The 18,761-nt window shown below is 37.1% G+C and overlaps 1 protein-coding gene across 5 annotated transcripts in view; it reads left to right on the top strand.

Annotated features, from left to right (window-relative positions):
* Nucleotides 1-18,761, top strand: part of C4H4orf50 (chromosome 4 C4orf50 homolog) — an 81,360-nt gene that overhangs the window by 15,425 nt on the left and 47,174 nt on the right. For 4 of the 5 annotated variants that reach the window (XR_010472115.1, XR_010472116.1, XR_002412016.2 and 1 more), the window contains exons 9-14: nucleotides 1,528-1,674; nucleotides 3,636-3,812; nucleotides 5,597-5,653; nucleotides 6,047-6,229; nucleotides 14,964-15,206; nucleotides 16,305-16,715. Coding sequence is in view for 1 of the 5 variants with exons in the window: in XM_021286162.2 (XP_021141837.2) it covers nucleotides 1,528-1,674; nucleotides 3,636-3,812; nucleotides 5,597-5,653; nucleotides 6,047-6,229; nucleotides 14,964-15,206; nucleotides 16,305-16,709 (1,212 nt within the window). In the remaining 4 variants the exon portion in view is untranslated. Of the gene's footprint in view, nucleotides 1-1,527; nucleotides 1,675-3,635; nucleotides 3,813-5,596; nucleotides 5,654-6,046; nucleotides 6,230-14,963; nucleotides 15,207-16,304; nucleotides 17,013-18,761 lie in introns of those variants that run through there. The other variant, XM_021286162.2, reaches the window with a different exon arrangement.

An 18,761-nucleotide genomic window follows, 5' to 3' on the forward strand; every position in this document is an offset into this window, starting at 1 on the left:
TCAGTTAAGTGATAAATTGTGCAGTCATTTGTGGTTGGCCAAAACTTCAGGAGAAGCTGCATTGCTCCAGCACACTTTGACAGATGTTGAGTGCTTAGTAAAGACAGAAAAATGATTGCAGCCATCTCTGAGCAGGTTGCTTCCCTCCCGATCACTAGGAATAAGGAGTAGAAGGCTGTATAAGCAGGAAGATTAAGGCAAATCTGAATACAGTAGTAGTTTTTGAATGAAAGGAAAAATAATGTACAATTTGACACTGTCAATGGATCTTGCTATATCCAGTGACGGTGCAGAGCTTGCACACTGCCCTGTATCTCAATATCTGTGTAGTTAACATGAAGTCCAACACCACCTATGTGGAGAATTGTTTGGATGTCCAGTTCTGAGCCTGTATAAAGTCTGTGGTTTTAACACCAAGGAAGCTTTCAGTGTTTTACCTTTCTAGATGCATTAGTTTTTGCATTCCTATATTTTATTGAGCAATCTCCACTCTATGCTTATCCAAGGAGAACATATTGCCTTTATGGCAGGCATGTAATTGTGGGGCTGTTTCATTCAATAACAAACACCACCCAGACTCTGTCACTAGCAATGACAAGTGTGTTGAGTGTGTAAAAGAGCAGTAGGATTATACATGGTGGGTGCCAAAATGATTGTTCTTTGACAGTTGCTTTGTAGGACTTCGGAGATTTTAGGTGTGGCAACTGGAATGGAGGAGTGGATTTGGATGAGTGTTTGGATGGTTGTTAGGTAAGGACTTCTGACCCTGATATATTGACATGAAAGAGATAATTTGATTTTTTGTTAGTATTATTTTTTTAATCTTAATAACTTGGGTCCTTCAATTACCTTTTGGGTGTTACAAGGAAGTTGTATGTCACAGCTACATCCCCAGTTTCCTCATAGGAACATGAAGCCTTTGCTTTCAGAAGGGAGAAGCAATGATCTCTCATATGAGGGAAGGAGTTTGAGGTCAGGCAACCAGCTGATCTACTGTCTGTTTATTGTGGTGCTGTGTGTAAGTACAGAAAATGTGTCCTAGAAGAAATATAACGGTGAACATATGAAGGGTTCTTTTTCCCTCCTCTGCATTTTTCATTTTTGACATTTCTCAGGAAGACTTCTTTTTCCCTAGTTGACAACATCTTATTTTCCATTTGCTCTGAGGGCTTTCAAAGAAAATAGTGAAATTGTGAGTGCATTCACCACTGCTTTTTTTAGCTTTATTCAGAACACTCAAGATACCTTCAAATTTAGAAATCAGTTTAAAAATTCATCTATTTTTCTGCATAGCTCTAGTTGGATATGTTTCTATAGGACTTACTTTAAAAGTCTTATTCATTTCTTATAATAAAATTATAGTGTATTGTGTAGTTCCACTTATTTTCATCAATTTACAACAATTTAGAACTTGTCATGTGGATGGAGATGAGACTCAAGTCAATAGTTGTAAGGTGGTATTGAGAAATTGTGCTACTGCTAGGCTAATTACGCTCAGTAATTTTGTATTTGTATTCTTCCCATTAGGCTCAGAAATGGTACATAGAACTTGGTTTTGCTGAAACTAGATATGAAGAAATCAAAACTCATTTGTCACAAGTTCTCTCAGAATTAGACCATCTTAAAAAAGAAGCTGGGGACAGAATGCTTGTAAAGCAGCACTGCAAGTTAATGGTACGTATGTAAATTAATGGAAAAGAGATTATCCTTTTGGAGAGAGTGTTTTGGAGGCAGAGAGACCCATTATTTCTCTTGGCAATAGATATAAAGCAAGGACAGAGTACCCAGAACCACTTCAGCTATAAACTTGAAAGTAAGCAGATAGTATGCAAGGTAGACCATCTCTCTGCAGGGTAGTCTGGGCTCTGCATGGGCATTAGTGACATCTCCAGTTTTGAGGAGAATTCTTGTCCTCCTCTTTCTAGCCAGAGTCCATTTCCAAGGCATGGATCTTCAGGTGGCCTTAGTGAAAGGTGTTTCCCTTCATTTTGCTCTGCCTTTCTTTTTCTGTGGTTGGAGAAGTCTCCAGTAGTTCCAGTATTTGGCCTTTGCTTTTTGTTGCCCTGAGTACTAGATTCGGACACACAAAATGAAGCTGTGATGCTGAATATTTAGTGGAGCAACTTCCACTGCAAGTGAGCAAGTGGTGTGGATTAATGAGGAGCCAAAGTCTGTAACTGGTGTGGACACCTCAAGTGTTTATCCCCCAAATCCAGGAAATCTTCCTTTCACATGAAGGAGAGAAAGTCTCACTGGAATGTATCTATATCACAGAAATTCTGGGTTTTCTGTAAGTGAAAGATTTTTGAATTTTCAGGTGGCTCTGTGTCTTGATAAAGTTTTTATGTTTTCCACCAAAATGAAGTGTTTTATGAAATAATAATGAACGATTGAATAATCTTCTGGAAGGAGCTTTCATAAAGACTTTTCAGCTAGCCTTGAAATTATTTCTGTCCACTTTTTCCTCCAAGCATCTTCAGCCAGGGAGTGTTTCCATTTTTTTATTTCACATATGTTTTGTGTGAGAAAGAAGAAGATGTGGAAAATACCATGTCTCAGACTCATCCTCAGGATTTTATCATTGCAAACGTGATCTAATCAATCTTGATGCGTCCAACAATTGCTATTGTTCTTCTCTCTTAACACAAGAGGGAGCCAATAAGTTTGGTACAAAGCATGCACGACTTGCTTGAATGCTGTGCATAGGTTATATGGTCTTTCTGCAGTATATCATATATCTGACTAGAATTTTTAGCTTTATCACTGAAATGTCTAATCTTTTTAGACCCTGTGTATCGATTCTTTTTTTTTAAGCTATAAGTTCGTAACAGCATAAATATTTTTCACAAGACTTTCTTCACTTTTATTCTTAGACTTTGGTTTAATCCAATAATACCACTTCTAGGAGCTGACCTTATGATGCTAACCATCAGTCTAAAGCTCTCACTAATCCTGTCAATATATTGCACAAAATTTAAAACAAAACAGAGAGTGGGGGAAGAGGAGCTAAGTTCAGAAGTTCCTCCTTCCACTTGTTTTATGTCACTGTTCCTGCATTTTAATATGATAAATATTTTATTTTTAAATATGTTTGAAATTTTTATTTTAAGTCTGATTAGTTTTTATTAGTAATCTTAAAAAAAAAAAGAAAGAAAGAAAAAAGAAAAACAAAAATTGGGAGAGTAGAATTCGCTCACTGAAATAAATACATGTGGAAAGACAAGGGGTGTATTATGTAGCAGTTGGCGCAAGAGACTGGGGACTTTTGAGTTCTATTCTTACTTACTGTGTGACCATAGGTTGGTCACTTAATCTGTTCACATCCCTGTTTTCCCATATATGTAATGGGTATAATACAATACTTACTTTGAAGGAGCGTTGTGAAATCCCAGCCCTACACTTGTTCTCATGAGGGACTGAGAACTCCTTGCTCATAAGCCATTTTAAAATTAGTATAAGATATTAGTGTTAATATGTTTATGAATGTTTGAAGTAATATGTTTTATATCCACCTTTTTTTTTTAATGTACAAGTTTGGTACATGTATTGATTGAGAGGTTTTGTGAATTAGGCTTGAAAATATTTTAATTATTTTATACATCTAATTTGAAAGTCTGCTTAAATTTGCTCTTTAGCCTGTGTACACTGTGAAAGATGGCCAGGAAATAGAGGAGAACAAAATTGCCAATAAGCGATTACGGCAGCAAGTACTGACCTTGAAAGCCCAGCTCAGAGACCAGACCGCATTACAAAATCAGTTTCATGACTTGCAGAATGAAGTGGAACTCCTTCAGGCTCAGCTATGTGAAAAGGTATAATGGAGCCGTTTTCTGTGTGCTTAAGTGGGTGGACAAATGTGAGCTTAGACTTCAGATTCCACATCTTGCTTCTCAAATGAGAGAACCAAAATAGTCCTCTTTCTTGGGAACGAGTCTGAGGATAATTAAATGGTTTGCAGGCATATAAAAGTGCCCCTGACTTTAGACAAATAAGGAAAAGATGGAAACTTCCTGGGTGGTCAGTGTTATGGAAAGATGGTAAGCTACAATAAAAGTTGCTGCCAGTCTCTGCTATAATCCCCATAGCATAATGCAAAGCGATGCTGAAATTCTTTACAGAGCAATAAACTGTGGCAGTTACACAGTAAGAGTTTCACTAATACATTTTCGGTTTGGCATATGGTTTGTATTTTTATTAATTAAAATAGTTATTCTGGTGGGAGCCCCCATGTACACACAAGTACACATACATGAGCAATTTTTACACATTTGCACTGTATTTCTTTGAAATACAAGAGGTTATTTTCTTCTCCCTACTGAGTGCAAGTTTCATCCTACATCCTCCACAGTAAATCCACCTGTTCTACAGTTTTAAGTTTTTTGGGGGTTTTGCTTGTTAATTGTTATCATTGGTTCTGGGGCTTTTTTGTGTTTGTTTGTTTGTTTGTTTTTCTCTACCATTGTCATGTGCTGTGATTTGCTTAAACCAGTCCTGTACAGAGGGTTAGTGGCTTCTCTCAGGTATGGATTAGGATGCCTTAGGAGGTGCAGAATAGTGGTGGTAAAATGAAATTTTTTGTTAGTATCTGGTGTCTGTAACGATAGATGATGCATGTCAGGTGCATACGGGGTGAGATGTGTTATCCATATAAATTGGCAATTCGTAGTTGTTCTGTTGCATTGGCAAAGTGTTTTGCTCCATGCTTCATCAAGAATTTAATGTCACCAGTGCAGGGACCCATTGCCAGCTTTATCTTTGTTCCCTCTGTGTTAGTCTTTCTTGTCCTATCTACTATGTTCCTGCCCAAGCCCACAATTTATTAGCTGAGGACTATGCGACATCTTTCAGCATAACTGAATTCTCATAAAAGGAGATATTTTTATTTTTGATGCACATAGGATACTTGCTGTAAGCTTTATAGAAATACAAATTGTCAAGCAAAATGAATGCAAAGTAATCTGTACTTTATTGCCAAATAATACTATATTGATTTGTAACAGAAATTGATTTTCCTTGGCAGGATACTGTATTTTTTTCTGCGTAATCAGAAAGCAATTTTCCTATTAATAATAAATATTTTAGTCATAAGGTATAGACTAGGTCATCTGGCTCACCTCCTAATAGAGGACATGCATTGATCTTGTCAGTAGAAAGTTGTCGATGTTCACTTTGCAGAGCCTGCCATGGAGTACACATTCAGAAAATCCCTCCTTGTTTCTTGCATTCTGAAACATAATATAGACAATAAAAGGAAAATCTTTTCTCCAAGAGAGTGTTTTAGGAGACTCACAGAGAAAATAGGAATATGAGGGCATAAAGAAGAACACCATGTCTTTAATGTGATGCAGTTTGATGAAATAACCCCACTCAACCAAAAGCATTTGGTAATACATTAATGCTAGTGGGGCAGTGTTTGTGTGCTGGGGCCTATCCATGTACAACCAGCCCCTTATCCATCTTGTTTGTGATACAGGGTCACACGAATATGCAAAGTGTGCACCTTGAAAGTCAGGTGTAAATCTAATAGCAAAAAAACTGCTACAGTATTTTAAAATGACTCAAATAAATTAATGCAGAATGTTTTTCAACCTTTCAGGAAAAACAGCTTCAGAAGAGAAGGTCTGAAGAGAAGTTGACACTAGCTCCTCTGAAGGTATTGTATTTTCCTGAAAGCCAGCACAGGACCTACACAAAGGTGTATTCCTTTGTTTGCTGCCTTCTGTGCCTCTGCCTGCCTTCTGCAGCTGTCCCAATTTACCTGCTGGCTACTGGGCTTCAGGAAAGGGCTTGCTGATATCACTGCTGTGGGTGCTCCTCAGCCTGTCAAAAGGGTCACCTTGTGCGTGGAAAGGGAATTTCTCTTTCCAGTTTACCTGTGCACATGTATTGTTACTGCAGGGTGCAGAGCAACTTAATGGCCTAGGAACATAGGAATGAAATCTATAGCTTTGGGTCAAAATGTGTGAAATTGCAAATCAGATACAAAATATAATATTGCAGTTGAAACAGGGCACGAAATCAGTGTGTATTTGTTTATGCCACACAGGCTAAGCTGGCTTGCCTCACCCAAAAGTGCCAGGAAAGGAACAGCTTCATTGCCAGGATGCTTAGTGAATTGCACAGGAGAGGAATTATTACCTCTGAATTTGATGAAGAGGTGAAAAACTTTGTGAATGACGTGACCCTGGCAGAGTACACAGTTGCTTTTACATCAATGTGTGATCAAGAGGTAAGTGCTGGTATTTCCTCGTAGGATCCTCCCATTTCTACTATTGTATTAAGTCAGTGATCATATTTTTTGAAGTGTTTGGTGAGACTCAGTGTATGATTATAAAATATATCTCAGCACTTAATATAAATATTGCTTCAGATAAGTCAGCATAGTTGGCTGTTTCAGTGCCTTTTTGGTCAAAGCTTAAATCTCTGGAGTTTATCACAAAGTGTGTTAGTGCTCCATGCAAAACCCACTCAATATTTTGACAAAATATCTAGCCTAGTGGATAATGTAGAAACAGTTTGATTTTAAAAGTGTATTTTGCATTTTCTTCCTGCAGAATGTATTATCGCAGATTTATGAAGAAACTGGAAAATTAAAAAAAGGTCTAGAATAAATCATTTTAAGATTTAAGTCAATTCAGTAGACATTCATATTCAACAGTGAGTTAGTTATGTGTGTTTCACTGGCAAAAGGAAAGTGGTTCAAATGGGATGCACTCTGCCTGGTGCTGTTCAGCACTAATAGCCCAGATGCTGGGAATATACTTCATTTTTTTGGGGGGTAACACCTATCTGAATCTATTATTAAGGACAGGAATCTGTATCTGGCAAAGTGGAGAAACAGGAATCCCTCTATAGTACTTCAGTAATCTCCAAGCAAAATCTTTTATTTTTTTTTTCTTTTGTTTTCTCTCATTATTTTAAACAAAGCCTGTAAAAATAGCCAAACAATAATTGGTAATGTTTGTGTCAAGTATAATCAAGCAGAATCTTGCTGGTTGAAAAGGGAAAAAAAATGTATTTTGCCTTAAACATTTGTAAAATATTGAGAAAGTGTCCGCCTACCACAGCAGGACATGGAACATAGGTTCATACCATTTTTTGTACTTTAGCTAACACAACGTACTGCAAAACGAGTACATAAAAATAATTTTTCGATGACCTTGACATCTATTTTTCATCAGTAGAAGTAGAGATACTCACAATGGGCGAATGGTATGGTAAATCCACAGGATTATTTGTCTGATTATTTTACATTGTTACACAGAGTGGTATTCTGTATCACTTGGAAGAAGTTTATTCTTCTAGTGTTATTAATTGTTGCAAGTTATTGCTCAGTCATACTTGTTTCTCTGGCAAGAAATAACGTAACTTCATGTTAAGTAAAATAGTTTTATTCTTCAATGTGAATAGCATTCAATTTCTCTGTAGTAATTAGAAAAAATAAACAAGAATGTTTACTAGTTCATAAACTTTTTTTTTTTTTCTCTTCTATTGCTTATGTTTGACTAGTTCAGGTTTCCTGTGTTTTGAGTTTTTCTATACTTTGGGCTTTATATGCCTTCTTATCTACAAATACTATCATCCTGTTGTGAGCTACGCTGTCAATGTAAGATGAAAAGGAACTGTGGTTGCAGGATGTGACAGGATTTTGTGTCTGGCTGTGTCTCCTTTGAGTGTGTCTGCATCCACCACTGTCTCACCCAAGGTCGTCCTGAGAACGAATGTTTTATGTGACAGTAGTCAGTAACTCATCTGTGAGGAGGGAGATAATTCTTCAGTGCCTTCACATATCTTCTCAGGCATTGCTGTGATAAATGGGCATTAGTGTACAGCTTCCCAATACAATAAATATCAAAATACTGTGCACATTCACACTGTCTCCCTGAATGTCTAGTTATCACAAAACTTACCAGCTCCAGCAGGAGAGAATTGGATTGAATCTGTATTCTGAAGGCCAGTGAGTTAATTTGCAGTGTGAGAGAGACACATTCAATTCCCTGCTTCAATAGATATTTAGCTATTCATGCTAAGTGGAGCACAAACCCTCTCCCATAGGATCCAGCATTGTAGTGGTCAGAAGACCAATTTAGGCTCAAGCACACTGGGATTCAAGCCTGGCATTTATTTGGATCATGCAGAGAACAGGCTGGGTCTTGCTGGGCACTGAGCTTTGGACCGTTCTGGTCCTTGATAAGTACTGTAATAAGTAATTCCATGTGTAACAGGGGAAACCTGCCAAGGCAGATCTGTATGTTCCCATGAAAAATTTAGGTTTCCATGGATCAGTTTTCCAATGGAAAACAGTTTAGTGAGAAAATGTCCAAGCATCAATACTCCTAATTTAATAAATAATGGTTACGATCACAAAGAAGAGAGACCATTTAATATTAATGTGATCCATGGCTATGATTTTAAATATCCTGTACTGAATTCTGTACACATATGTAAAACTGAGCTGACTTTTAATCTCTGAGGATTCTTGTTTTGCATTTCAACTCTTATTCTTGCTGGAATTCGCATCTCAGATTCCAGAGCTACGTACAGCTTTTATTTACATAAAAACTCCTTTGAAAGCTCATTCCCTTCCTTCCCCTCACATTTTCACTTATAAATCATTCCTAACATCTGAATACTTCTAGAGAAAGAACAGTGGCTTGATATTTTTTTTTTCCCTTTGTTCTTACATTAAAGATTTTCAATTGGCTTTGTTCATTTCTGGACCCAGTGACAACTGGAAGGTTGTTGTACATTGGCAACATTGGCTTACTGTTGAATTTCAACCGAAAGTTTGCAATGACGCATGAAAGGCTAATCTGGCTGCCTTTGAAGGGAAAAGGGATTCTGTATTCAATTCAGTGCCTGGTCTTTTGTAGTTCGGTAAAAAAACTTTGTGCCTGCTTCTCAGAAGAAAATATGTTTTAAGATTCTTTCAAGAACTTAAGGGCATCATGCTTAAAGACCAAAGTGAACTCATCCAGGACACAAGGGATGGTTGGTCATTCCTTTCCATTTACCAGAAGTATTTTCTTCCTAATGCTCTTCCCAATTAAGATGCTAAAATATAAAGGCAGTGTGATCCAAAACCAAGCACCTTTGGAACTTCTCATCAGACTTCACTTTCAGTGTTTGGGACACTGTTCTCACATACTTCAAATCACTGTTGTCCAAATGGCTTCATTTTGCCGATTAGCTCTAAATGAAAACTTCAGTAAGTTTGGTTCAGCAAAACAGCATGCACTTTGAGCTTTGTCATTCTTTATTATTTTCAAAGCCTAGCATTACATTCAAATGTTTTTGTTTGTGAAATAAAAGTTGCTTGAACCATGATTTTGTTCCAGCAGTGTACTTTTCACTGAGTGTAGATACACACTGGAGTAATCTATTCAGAAAATAAAATCAATTTTCCTTCTATTAATTTACTTTTCAAGTCTCTGTAAAGAGGACTAGGTTTTGAATGACTTTTCCTCACTATAAAACTGTATACCATGAAGTTCTTTCTTTGTAATTTAGATTAATTGGGTAGTATACTGTAATTTAATTTAATTTTGGTTTTGTTTATAGTAATAAACATACACTATCACACAGAAGAGTTTCTTTCCAATTCTTTTTCATCCAGAAAAAACACCTCTGTCACTGTAGTGAAAGCAAAAGTGTGCAAGATGGCGAAGAAAAGCTTCATCATGTGTGTCTCTCAGTTTTGAAAAAAATAGCCTTTTGGGGAGTCATGGGAATGAAAATTTATGTCTAGTATGGACTTGAAATTTTTGGAGGCACAAATTAGGTAATTTCTAAGCCTTTGTGATTTATTTTCCTTTTAAAAGACTTCAATTGAGAAAACATTGGAGGTCCTTGTAATGGATCAAAAATAAATTTTGGCAATTGAGATTACTAAAACCTTGTCTAATTTTGTGTTTGTAAAATGAAACCATGTGTCTGAAGAGGACACATCCCAGGGACAAGAGCTGCCTCTAGCAAGTGCATGTGGCACCCGACACCATGCCATAGCTGGGATTCACATGCACAATATCAGGCACAGAATATGGGGGCATTTTTGGCCTTTTGTCATGTCCCATTTTCATCATCTTCTTTTAAATGCCGTTATCTTTTTCAATATGAAAGGCCTTTTCCTCATCTTTCTTTTCTTGCTGTTGTGGAATTAATCATGGACGTTATTAACAGTGATTGTTTCTCTGCCTTTCCCAGTGGAAAGCACACAGGACACCATTCATCAACTGATGTTAGACACTCATGTTCGCTAAACAGATGAAAAAGGACTGGGACTTGCAACAACTGGTTTACTTGGGTTAGTAAAAGCAGGAAGCAAGAGAAGGTGCTTAAGATAACTAATAGGAAATGTGAAAGAGAAGGCTTCACTTCTTTCTGAATGTAGGTGTCTACTTGCAGTTCGAGGAACAGGCTTTGCCCGGTTTGACTTGCTTGAGCATGAGGTTGTGTCCGTGCTGCGTTTGATATATTAGAGAACCACACAGAGGAGCAAGAGACCTGGGCGTACCCTTCACATGAGCTCATCCCAGTGTGGCTGTGCAGTTTTTTGGAGCCTTTTCTGCCTCTTTCAGGTTGTGTGTAGAGAAACCAGGAGTATGTTCAATTCTTTCTCCAAATTGACTGAGCCAACACGTCAACAGCCCCTGTTCAGATGACTGATGTCTGTGATGGATAATGCTGCTGTAGTCATTCACTTCAATTTCTCTTGCACTGGAAGGCTCTCACTTTATGATATATTTTATATATTCTTTCCATAGTGGATCTGAAACCATTGTGACTCTGTGCCCCCATTTTTCAGGGCTGAGAGGGAATTTGTGAAGGAGTATACAGATAAACGGTAGTGCTTTTTATTGCTTTTCATTGAGTCATCTTAAACCTTATGCATGGAAAGCTCCAGGCGAATAATGTGTCCGGTATAGTGAATTATTTGTTCTACAGAATAGGAACTAAATGTGCAGAACAGTATAACTTAATCCTCCTTTGTATCAGATAATCTCTTCTAAGATTATTTTTGGTAGAACAATGCTGTTGATACTTCTTTCTTTTTTTATTTTTTTTTTTTCTATTTCTACTCATTTCTTTGCGAGAAACCACTTAGTGCCTTCCCATGAATCATATTTGAAGGAAACAGACCCGAAATAACATTCTCTCTCAGATGCTCTCCTTAAAATGATTTGTGTGTGTCTGGTGAGATCAGCAGCTTTTCTGACACAGGGTGAGATATATCTCATGTTTGATGTCTGTACTTCAGACAATTGTATCTATGGTCTTTCTTTTATTAGTTAGTGGAGAGAAAGAGGTACTTATAAGGAGATATCCTCCCCATTTCAGGTATCTGCTTTAGGTAAGGTGAGAGTGTTGGAGGGCTGGACTCCACTGGTTGTGAAGGAACACAGGAGGAGAAATAGTTCGGTCAGATGAGTCCCACCCTCAGAGGGGAGAACGACTTTAACTTTGGGGTTTCAGTCTCTTGGGCACAGTGCTGTTCAAGATCAAAGGACCTTTCAAGACAAAGACTTTTGCAGGAATAGGCATCTCTTCCTGGCATTACAGTAAATGTGACTTGAGTCATTGGAATTCCAATGGGATGAAAGAAAGGAGGTGGTAGTTGTTATTGAGTAATTTTTTTTAAAAGAAGGGTAAAATCCATTCCTAGAGTTATGTTATTTTTGACCTTCAAGAAGTTTATTAAAAATACTGAAGGGTATAAAATATGAATTAAATACAGTTAAGGACAGCCTGGCCTTTCCAGTGGAATAACTGTGAGAGCTGTTCAATAGTTATGTAAATGGCTGGTAGTACAGAGAGTATCTCAAGAACTTGTAGTGGGTGAGGAGATGGTCCATACTCAAGGTTCATTGCATTTTAAAGTAAAATTGGGGTTGGTTGACAAAGATTTAGATCTGTTTCCTGGCTGCATACATAATATAGACATTTTAGCACTGTTTTTTGCTCTAATTCATGGGGAACAACATGCATTTGTCTAGAAGTTTAAATGCAAGTAGAGTAACAGCTATGACTAAAAAATAAAAACTTTAAAAACTAACATTCCTTTATTTCCTGTTAAATGTTAGAGTTTAGATTAGAATAAAATGTGCAATTAAAACCAGCAGAATTAAACCATTTTATTTTTATCTCTGATGCCACTGACTTTTTATTTTTGTGATGTTGCAGGAAGGTGATTTTCTTTCTTTTTTTTTTTTTTTTTCTTTTTCCTTTCTAGAACCTGGCAGCATGCAAATTCACTTTTCTTCAGGTTTGGTGGAATATCACAATTCATTAACTCCTAGGTGGGATAATATATGGAAACTTTGGAGGAAAGCAAAAAATATTAAAAAAAATAGGATAAATATTCTAAATAAAGAAATCAAAAATTACAAAGGGAATAATTAACAAATGGAAGAAATTCATGTCTGCGCATTGAGACAAAGTGCAGAATTTTTGCTTGGCTACAGAAAATGTGATCTTTAGTATTTCACAGAGTGTTACAAAACTCTGAGGATGAGCCTTTTGCAAAGGATCATACAAGCTTTCAAATACAGCGCAGACCATACTGTGAAAACTTCATCAGTGTGGTAGCAGCTTCACTCATTCAGGGTTTGAAACAACCTGCTTTTCTAATGAGTTTCACTACTTTGGCAGCAGCAGAATCCAGTGGAGGCAGAAGAGTTTGTGAGTTGAAGAAAATAGAAGGAAAGATCCTGTCAGGAAATTATTTTTCTAGAAATTAAATGGGGTAGTGTCACAGTTTTGATTTGTGTGTAGTGTTGTGTGGGGGTGGTTTTGGTTTTGTTGTTTGTTTGATTGGGTGGTTGGTTTGGTTTGTTTGTTTGGGGTTTTTTGTTATTTTTGTTTGTTTGGTTTGGTTTTGGTTTTTTTGTTGTTGTTTTTGTTTTTCTGGTAGCTTTAGCAGCTCTTCTGCCTATGAGGAGGGCAGTAATTTGCCTTTGCATGGGTCATTGAGCTCCAGAACTTGTTCTACTCCTGCTGACTCTCATCTGTCAGCAGGGATGCCTCTAACTGTGCTTCCTGTAGTGAGGAAATTCTCATAAAATAATTTTAGATCCAATCTCTTCATGCCTGAAAACATTTCAGGGCTGCCCTTTCTAATCTCTCCATTGCTTTCAACCAGCTAGCCTTTTTTGAATGCTAGGGAGATACTGCACTCATAACCTTGCTTAGAACCAAGGACTTCTTTGGCTTCTGTGTTTACATGGGAATGTCCAAATGTATAACTTTCACTTTCCAACTGATATGTGCCTGTGATGCTAGTACGTGAATGACTATTCATACCACCCTACCTAAATAAAAGCCGTATCCAGATAATGCTGTGGACTCACTCTGTAATTGATGTAGAGAAAGTAAGTCTTCTATGGAAAAGCAGCAATCTGAATTATGTGCCCAAAGTTGGTCAATATGATCAATATCCTTGAAGTCCAGGATGTCACCATCTTATTTCCTGGCCTGTTATTCAGCCTGAAGTAAATGGTCTAGGTGGTGGCTGCTACTGAGGAGTGTCTCAGCTAGACAAACATGATTGCATTTAGCTTTTTCAGGTCTGGCTAGCTTGTACACATCAACAGCTGGCATTCAGTGTCACCTCTGAGGGTGTGGGACAGTACAGCATCACTGATGCCTGTATGCTCTAACCCTGGTGTTGGAGCTGCTCTTGAACTGCTTACAAGCAGCATGTTTCTCATCTCACAGTGATCACTCCTGCAAGACTTCTTTTCTTGGCAATGGCAACAGTTTACACATTGTATGTTCTTCTTCATGCCATCATAGAATTACATTTTGATGCATGAGCTTGTCAACAAATGCTCATCTTTTTTGGGGGTCACCAGAGCAATCTAACACCACTATGGCATTTGATTTTTTTTATTATTATTTTTTTTTTTTTACACTAAACACAAGTGATATAGCTAATGCTCACTAAAGATGTAGAGGAAAAACAATATATTATTTTAAGTAAAATATGTTTTGTATTAAATAACCATTCCTGACCTGGCATATCTATAGTATTTGCATTTCTGGAACTTTTTCAGAAGGACTAATGAGAATGAGGTGATAACTCATAATAAGACACAAATTTTGAAAATAAATAACTAAATTTAAAAACCCCAAAGCTGAAATTGTCATTAACAATTGTAAACTGTACAGTTGTAAGAAAAACAGTAACATTAGTCCTGTAGCTTTTATAAATTAGAATTTCCATGACAAAATGCTACTGCCCTGTGATAGAGATGTACATTCAGGGAGATCTTTTCCTGCTTGCAACTGTTATGCAAAGGTGCGTAATTAAACTGCCATTGCTCTCTAAATTCGGCTTCATTTCAGTGAAGATATTCAAGAAGGATAATGTTGGATGTGGTGTTAAAGCTGATTTGGAAGTGAAATAAGGTCAACTGAATTTCTATTATTTTTATTCAGAATAGGAGGATCTGCTTAAGAGTTCATGCAGTTGAACTTATACACTTTTGAAGTCCATTCAGCTTAACTTTCTTGAGCATTTCTAAGTAGACAAACGAATTTGTTGTGTAAAGGGAAGAGAATATGTCTGTGAAAGAATCACATTAGAAAATTTTATATTCTTCAAAAGGAGACCTAGCATTATACAATTATTTAAATTAGCATTATTTCTACTTTTTATCCAGGTTTTCTTAATGTTCAGATGTAAATTTTGGCTGTAGTTAAAGCTTAGAGATTTTTTTTTTTTAATTTTGAGGAATAGTTAATGAATGCAAGATTCCTTTTTAGACATGCAGGAATGCTTCATATTTAAAATAATTGGTACATTATCTTTTTTTGTATTTTGGTAAGTGTAGTTTATTTATATTTAATTTCTGTGAACGTTTATTGTACTGAATTCACCCATGTGACTTCCACTAATCCAAAATAAACAGCGTTGGAAAGCTCCATCTAACGTGAATTTCTTGAAATGCTGTTTTCTCTTGCAGATGCTGCCTTCTTCCACAGATATTTCACAGGCCAATGGACAGCCCCAGGATCGTGAGACATGTGTCGAAGTGAAGGGAATGACTGAGTCAACACCTGCAAACTCTCAGCAAGAGGTGGATAGCACCTGCAGATCTCGCATCACTCCAAACATGTATGATGCTTCTCCTATAACATTAACAAGTCCAGAGAGGGTCATAGCCTGGCATCAAAAACTAAGACAAAACCATCACAAAAACTGCCAGGTCAGTAAAAATCATTTTTACGTTGGTGAAATCTATTATTCTTGGCAGTCATTTTGTTAATCATATAGCTATTTGAATGATTGCTTCCAGAGATGCAGAGTTGATTTTCAGTTCAAACAAGCTGAGGGTAATAAATGCTTAACGTTTTTCATTATGCACTTTCTTCTCCATTGTTTAGGAATGGCTTGAGGCTTGTGAAAATAATTAAGAGGTTTTGTTTTCATCATGGTGTACTCTCTGATAAGACCATCTTTAAAAATTGTTGGATGTTAAAAAAAAAAAAAGTTGCTATGTTGATCTTGTCCCACCTTTTTTATACTCCAATTCCTTTTTTATTTTTTTATTTTTTTTTTTTAGTGATCCAATTATTTCTGTGCCCTGAAGCTCTTTATAGTAATTTCCATTAACTGCAGGAATCCTGTTAAGAACAGAGCTGATCAATTGCAATTGCATTTGTGACAGTCTGCTGCTAAACTAAACACGCAGGAGATTTCACCCTCTCTGAGACAACATAACCTTTCCAGAAACAAAATTCAAGTATGCAATTACTGGCGCCAGTTAGCTGGAGTAGTTATAAATATTATTCTACTGAATTTCCTTTGTGATCTTGGATTAAAATAAATGTAATAAAACAAATAAAAGCATAGTTTCTGCTTTTGGCATTGATAGTTGAAAAAAACCATGCAAGATACTAAAGTTTTCTTGTGGTTAAAAAATTTATTATACAATGAAATACTGACTCAGAATTCCAATAGCATGTGAAACCCTTAAGTTATTTAGTCCAGGGGATATATGTGACAGTTCATATCCAGTTTCCTGATTATTTTCTTTGACACAGTCACATATAAAAAGAATCAATTAAAATATTGTCATAAAATAAAACTATTAGGGAGAGCACAATGGTAGTAGTTTTTTGATTGATCTGATCTTTTAAACTTGGGGATTTTCTTTTAATACACATAATGTGTTCTTTAATTAAATGCCAACGAGAGCATGACTTGGGCCTACTGTACAATTATATGGGAAGCTACAGCTGAAATAAGCCACAATGCGCTGGGACATCCAAGGTTACGTTTTCTTTTCTTCTTTCCTCCTCAGATACCGTCAGTTGTCTCCTCCAACTCAAATCCAAAGGCTGACTGCAACCTGCCCATGATCCATGAGGAAGCCCCTTGGCCTGTGCTGTCAAGGACGAAGGATGCACTGGTGCCTCTGGACCATGGTGCTTTCTGGGCCACAAAGGGGAGGGATCAGTTGTCCAAATGTGATGATGTATTTTGGGGTCAAATAGGAAATCAGCATGCAGGTGCCATTCCCCAGGCAATGAAACAGAAAAATGCCATTATGAATAAGGCATGGCTCTCTAGAGAAAAAACAGATGGCTCAACCTCAGCTACCACAGCAAAAAGCTATTTGTCAGACGTGTTGTCAGCAAGTAATAAAGGTCGAAATCCTGTGGGGAGAAATCAGCTGCATGGGAAAGAATTAAATCCACAGAAATAAAAAAAGGTAAAGCATCTTAGCAATGTGATTTTCACATTGTTGCAGAAATACTAATCATTTTCTGAACCAAAGATATTCTACTAGTTTGCATGGCCTAGCAACTAATTTGAGATGACTGAAAAACTTAGATGAAAAAGAGCTGTAATACTTCTTGTGACCAAAATTACTTAGAACATTTGATGTCACTGAAACCTATGGATTTTTCAGTAGCTGGGCTGCCATTTTCTTTTCACCACTTGTTTATGATTTGCTTTTCTTTTAACCAAGACTGTGAAACAATCTATTAAATTACTTTTACTTTTATGTACAGTTCATTTCTTCAGTGTGTGTGCAGTGGCAAGTTCTGAAAGAATGCCTGCCTTGCATGACTGTTTTATCTGGAACTTAAGGAAATGTGATGTGGTATTATTCCTAGAAATGCAATTTACAGAAATTGGGGAGTAGTTTTGCTGTTGGTGTTTCTTTAGTGTTTTGGAATTTTTTTTAACCTTTTTTTTTAAATAAGCTGGATACTCAGTGTATTCCTGTAAATTGTTGTAAGCTGTAAATTGTAGCTTAACTTGAGCAGTTTTACTGGACATCGTCCTAACCACTTGGATGTCATGAGTATGGTAACATCTGAGTTCAAGTGATGGATGATACAGACTGCACCCTGTGCTGCCAAACCCCTACAACTACAATAGGGAGAAGTAGATGTGGTGCCAGGACACCTGTGCTAGCAGAACAGTGGCGGTGCTTCCTTGAAGTCTGGCTCAGAAATAGATGCGGTCTGGGCTGTAGGAACCTTTGATGGATTGTGGTTGTGGGTGGGAGGAGGGGAGAGTATGTCTGTGCAGGTGCATGTGTGCACTAATCCTGGTAGACTCTGGGAAATTTCACCGAGCATGGTTTTAAATCCCCCAAAACAGTGATTTATATTCAGAACCCACCAGAGTTAAGAATTTTAGAAAACTTCCATTATCCACATCTTCCAGCTATCTTTGTTTTAATCACTTTTATTAGAAAAGGGTGTTTTTAACACACAATAATATGGAGCCTTCTTCCTACGCTTTTCCTCCGCCTGCATCAATTACCCCACTCGGTTCATAGTATGTTACTACTTTGTTTGATGCTCTTTTCAGAAACCAGAAACAAAATGACTGGTTTTGAAGGAATATTAATGCACACACTCACACTTTATCATGGGAAACCCATCTTCCTTTACTCAGTAAGGTAGCAGTGCAATTGCTTAGAGCAGTAACTGAATTGGTTTTCATCCAACATATCTTTAGAAAATACACACCAGATGCCAAGGGAAATAGCCCCTGGAAGTGATATTTTGAAGCATTGTCTAAGCAGAGGAAACACAGGTGAGGTTCCAAAATCTTGGCTTCTGCTTTCCTGTGTCTTTCTCTTACTCCTAATGCCCAGCCAGCACTTCTGAAGACAAATATACTTGATACCTAGCCACCAGCTCCCTTGTCAACTGTTAAGATATTTTGATGTGCAAAACCACTTGTAAATATTTAACATAGTCACTTTTATATCGGTAAAAGGATGCTTTAATAATTAGAGCTTATGAGAACTGGATTTTGAGCTTTATCTTGCTGACTGTACAGTACAAGTCCTGGTAGTGCAGATTGGAGGTCAGACTGTAATGCATGAGGTGTTCTAATCATAAGGGTATTAATAATAATACCCTGTGATGATAAGATAGTCTTTGTTACCCTAGTGTAGGTACCTACTTTGTTCTTGGGGCCATAATAACCATGAAATAAAGTCTTTCTAAGTCCAGTCCCTTTCTGTCAAAGACACGGTGGTTCATTTTAAACTTCAGACTTCATTTTAAGCTAATTAGCTTATTTGGCTTTATTTTCCTCCTGCTGGAATTAGTGATTTCCTGAGTAAGGGCTGCAGACACACACAGTTGTAGATGCGGGAACAGACACTTGCAAGTATATTACCTGCATGGAAGCCCTGTAATGCAAAATGGACTCAAACCATTCCTCAGGAATATGGAATCTGGCTGGAATCTGTAGCTTTGCTTCACAAGTCACAGATTCCAGTTAAAAT

The sequence above is a fragment of the Columba livia genome, chromosome 4, assembly GCF_036013475.1.
Source record: "Columba livia isolate bColLiv1 breed racing homer chromosome 4, bColLiv1.pat.W.v2, whole genome shotgun sequence".
Classification (NCBI taxonomy): domain Eukaryota; kingdom Metazoa; phylum Chordata; class Aves; order Columbiformes; family Columbidae; genus Columba; species Columba livia.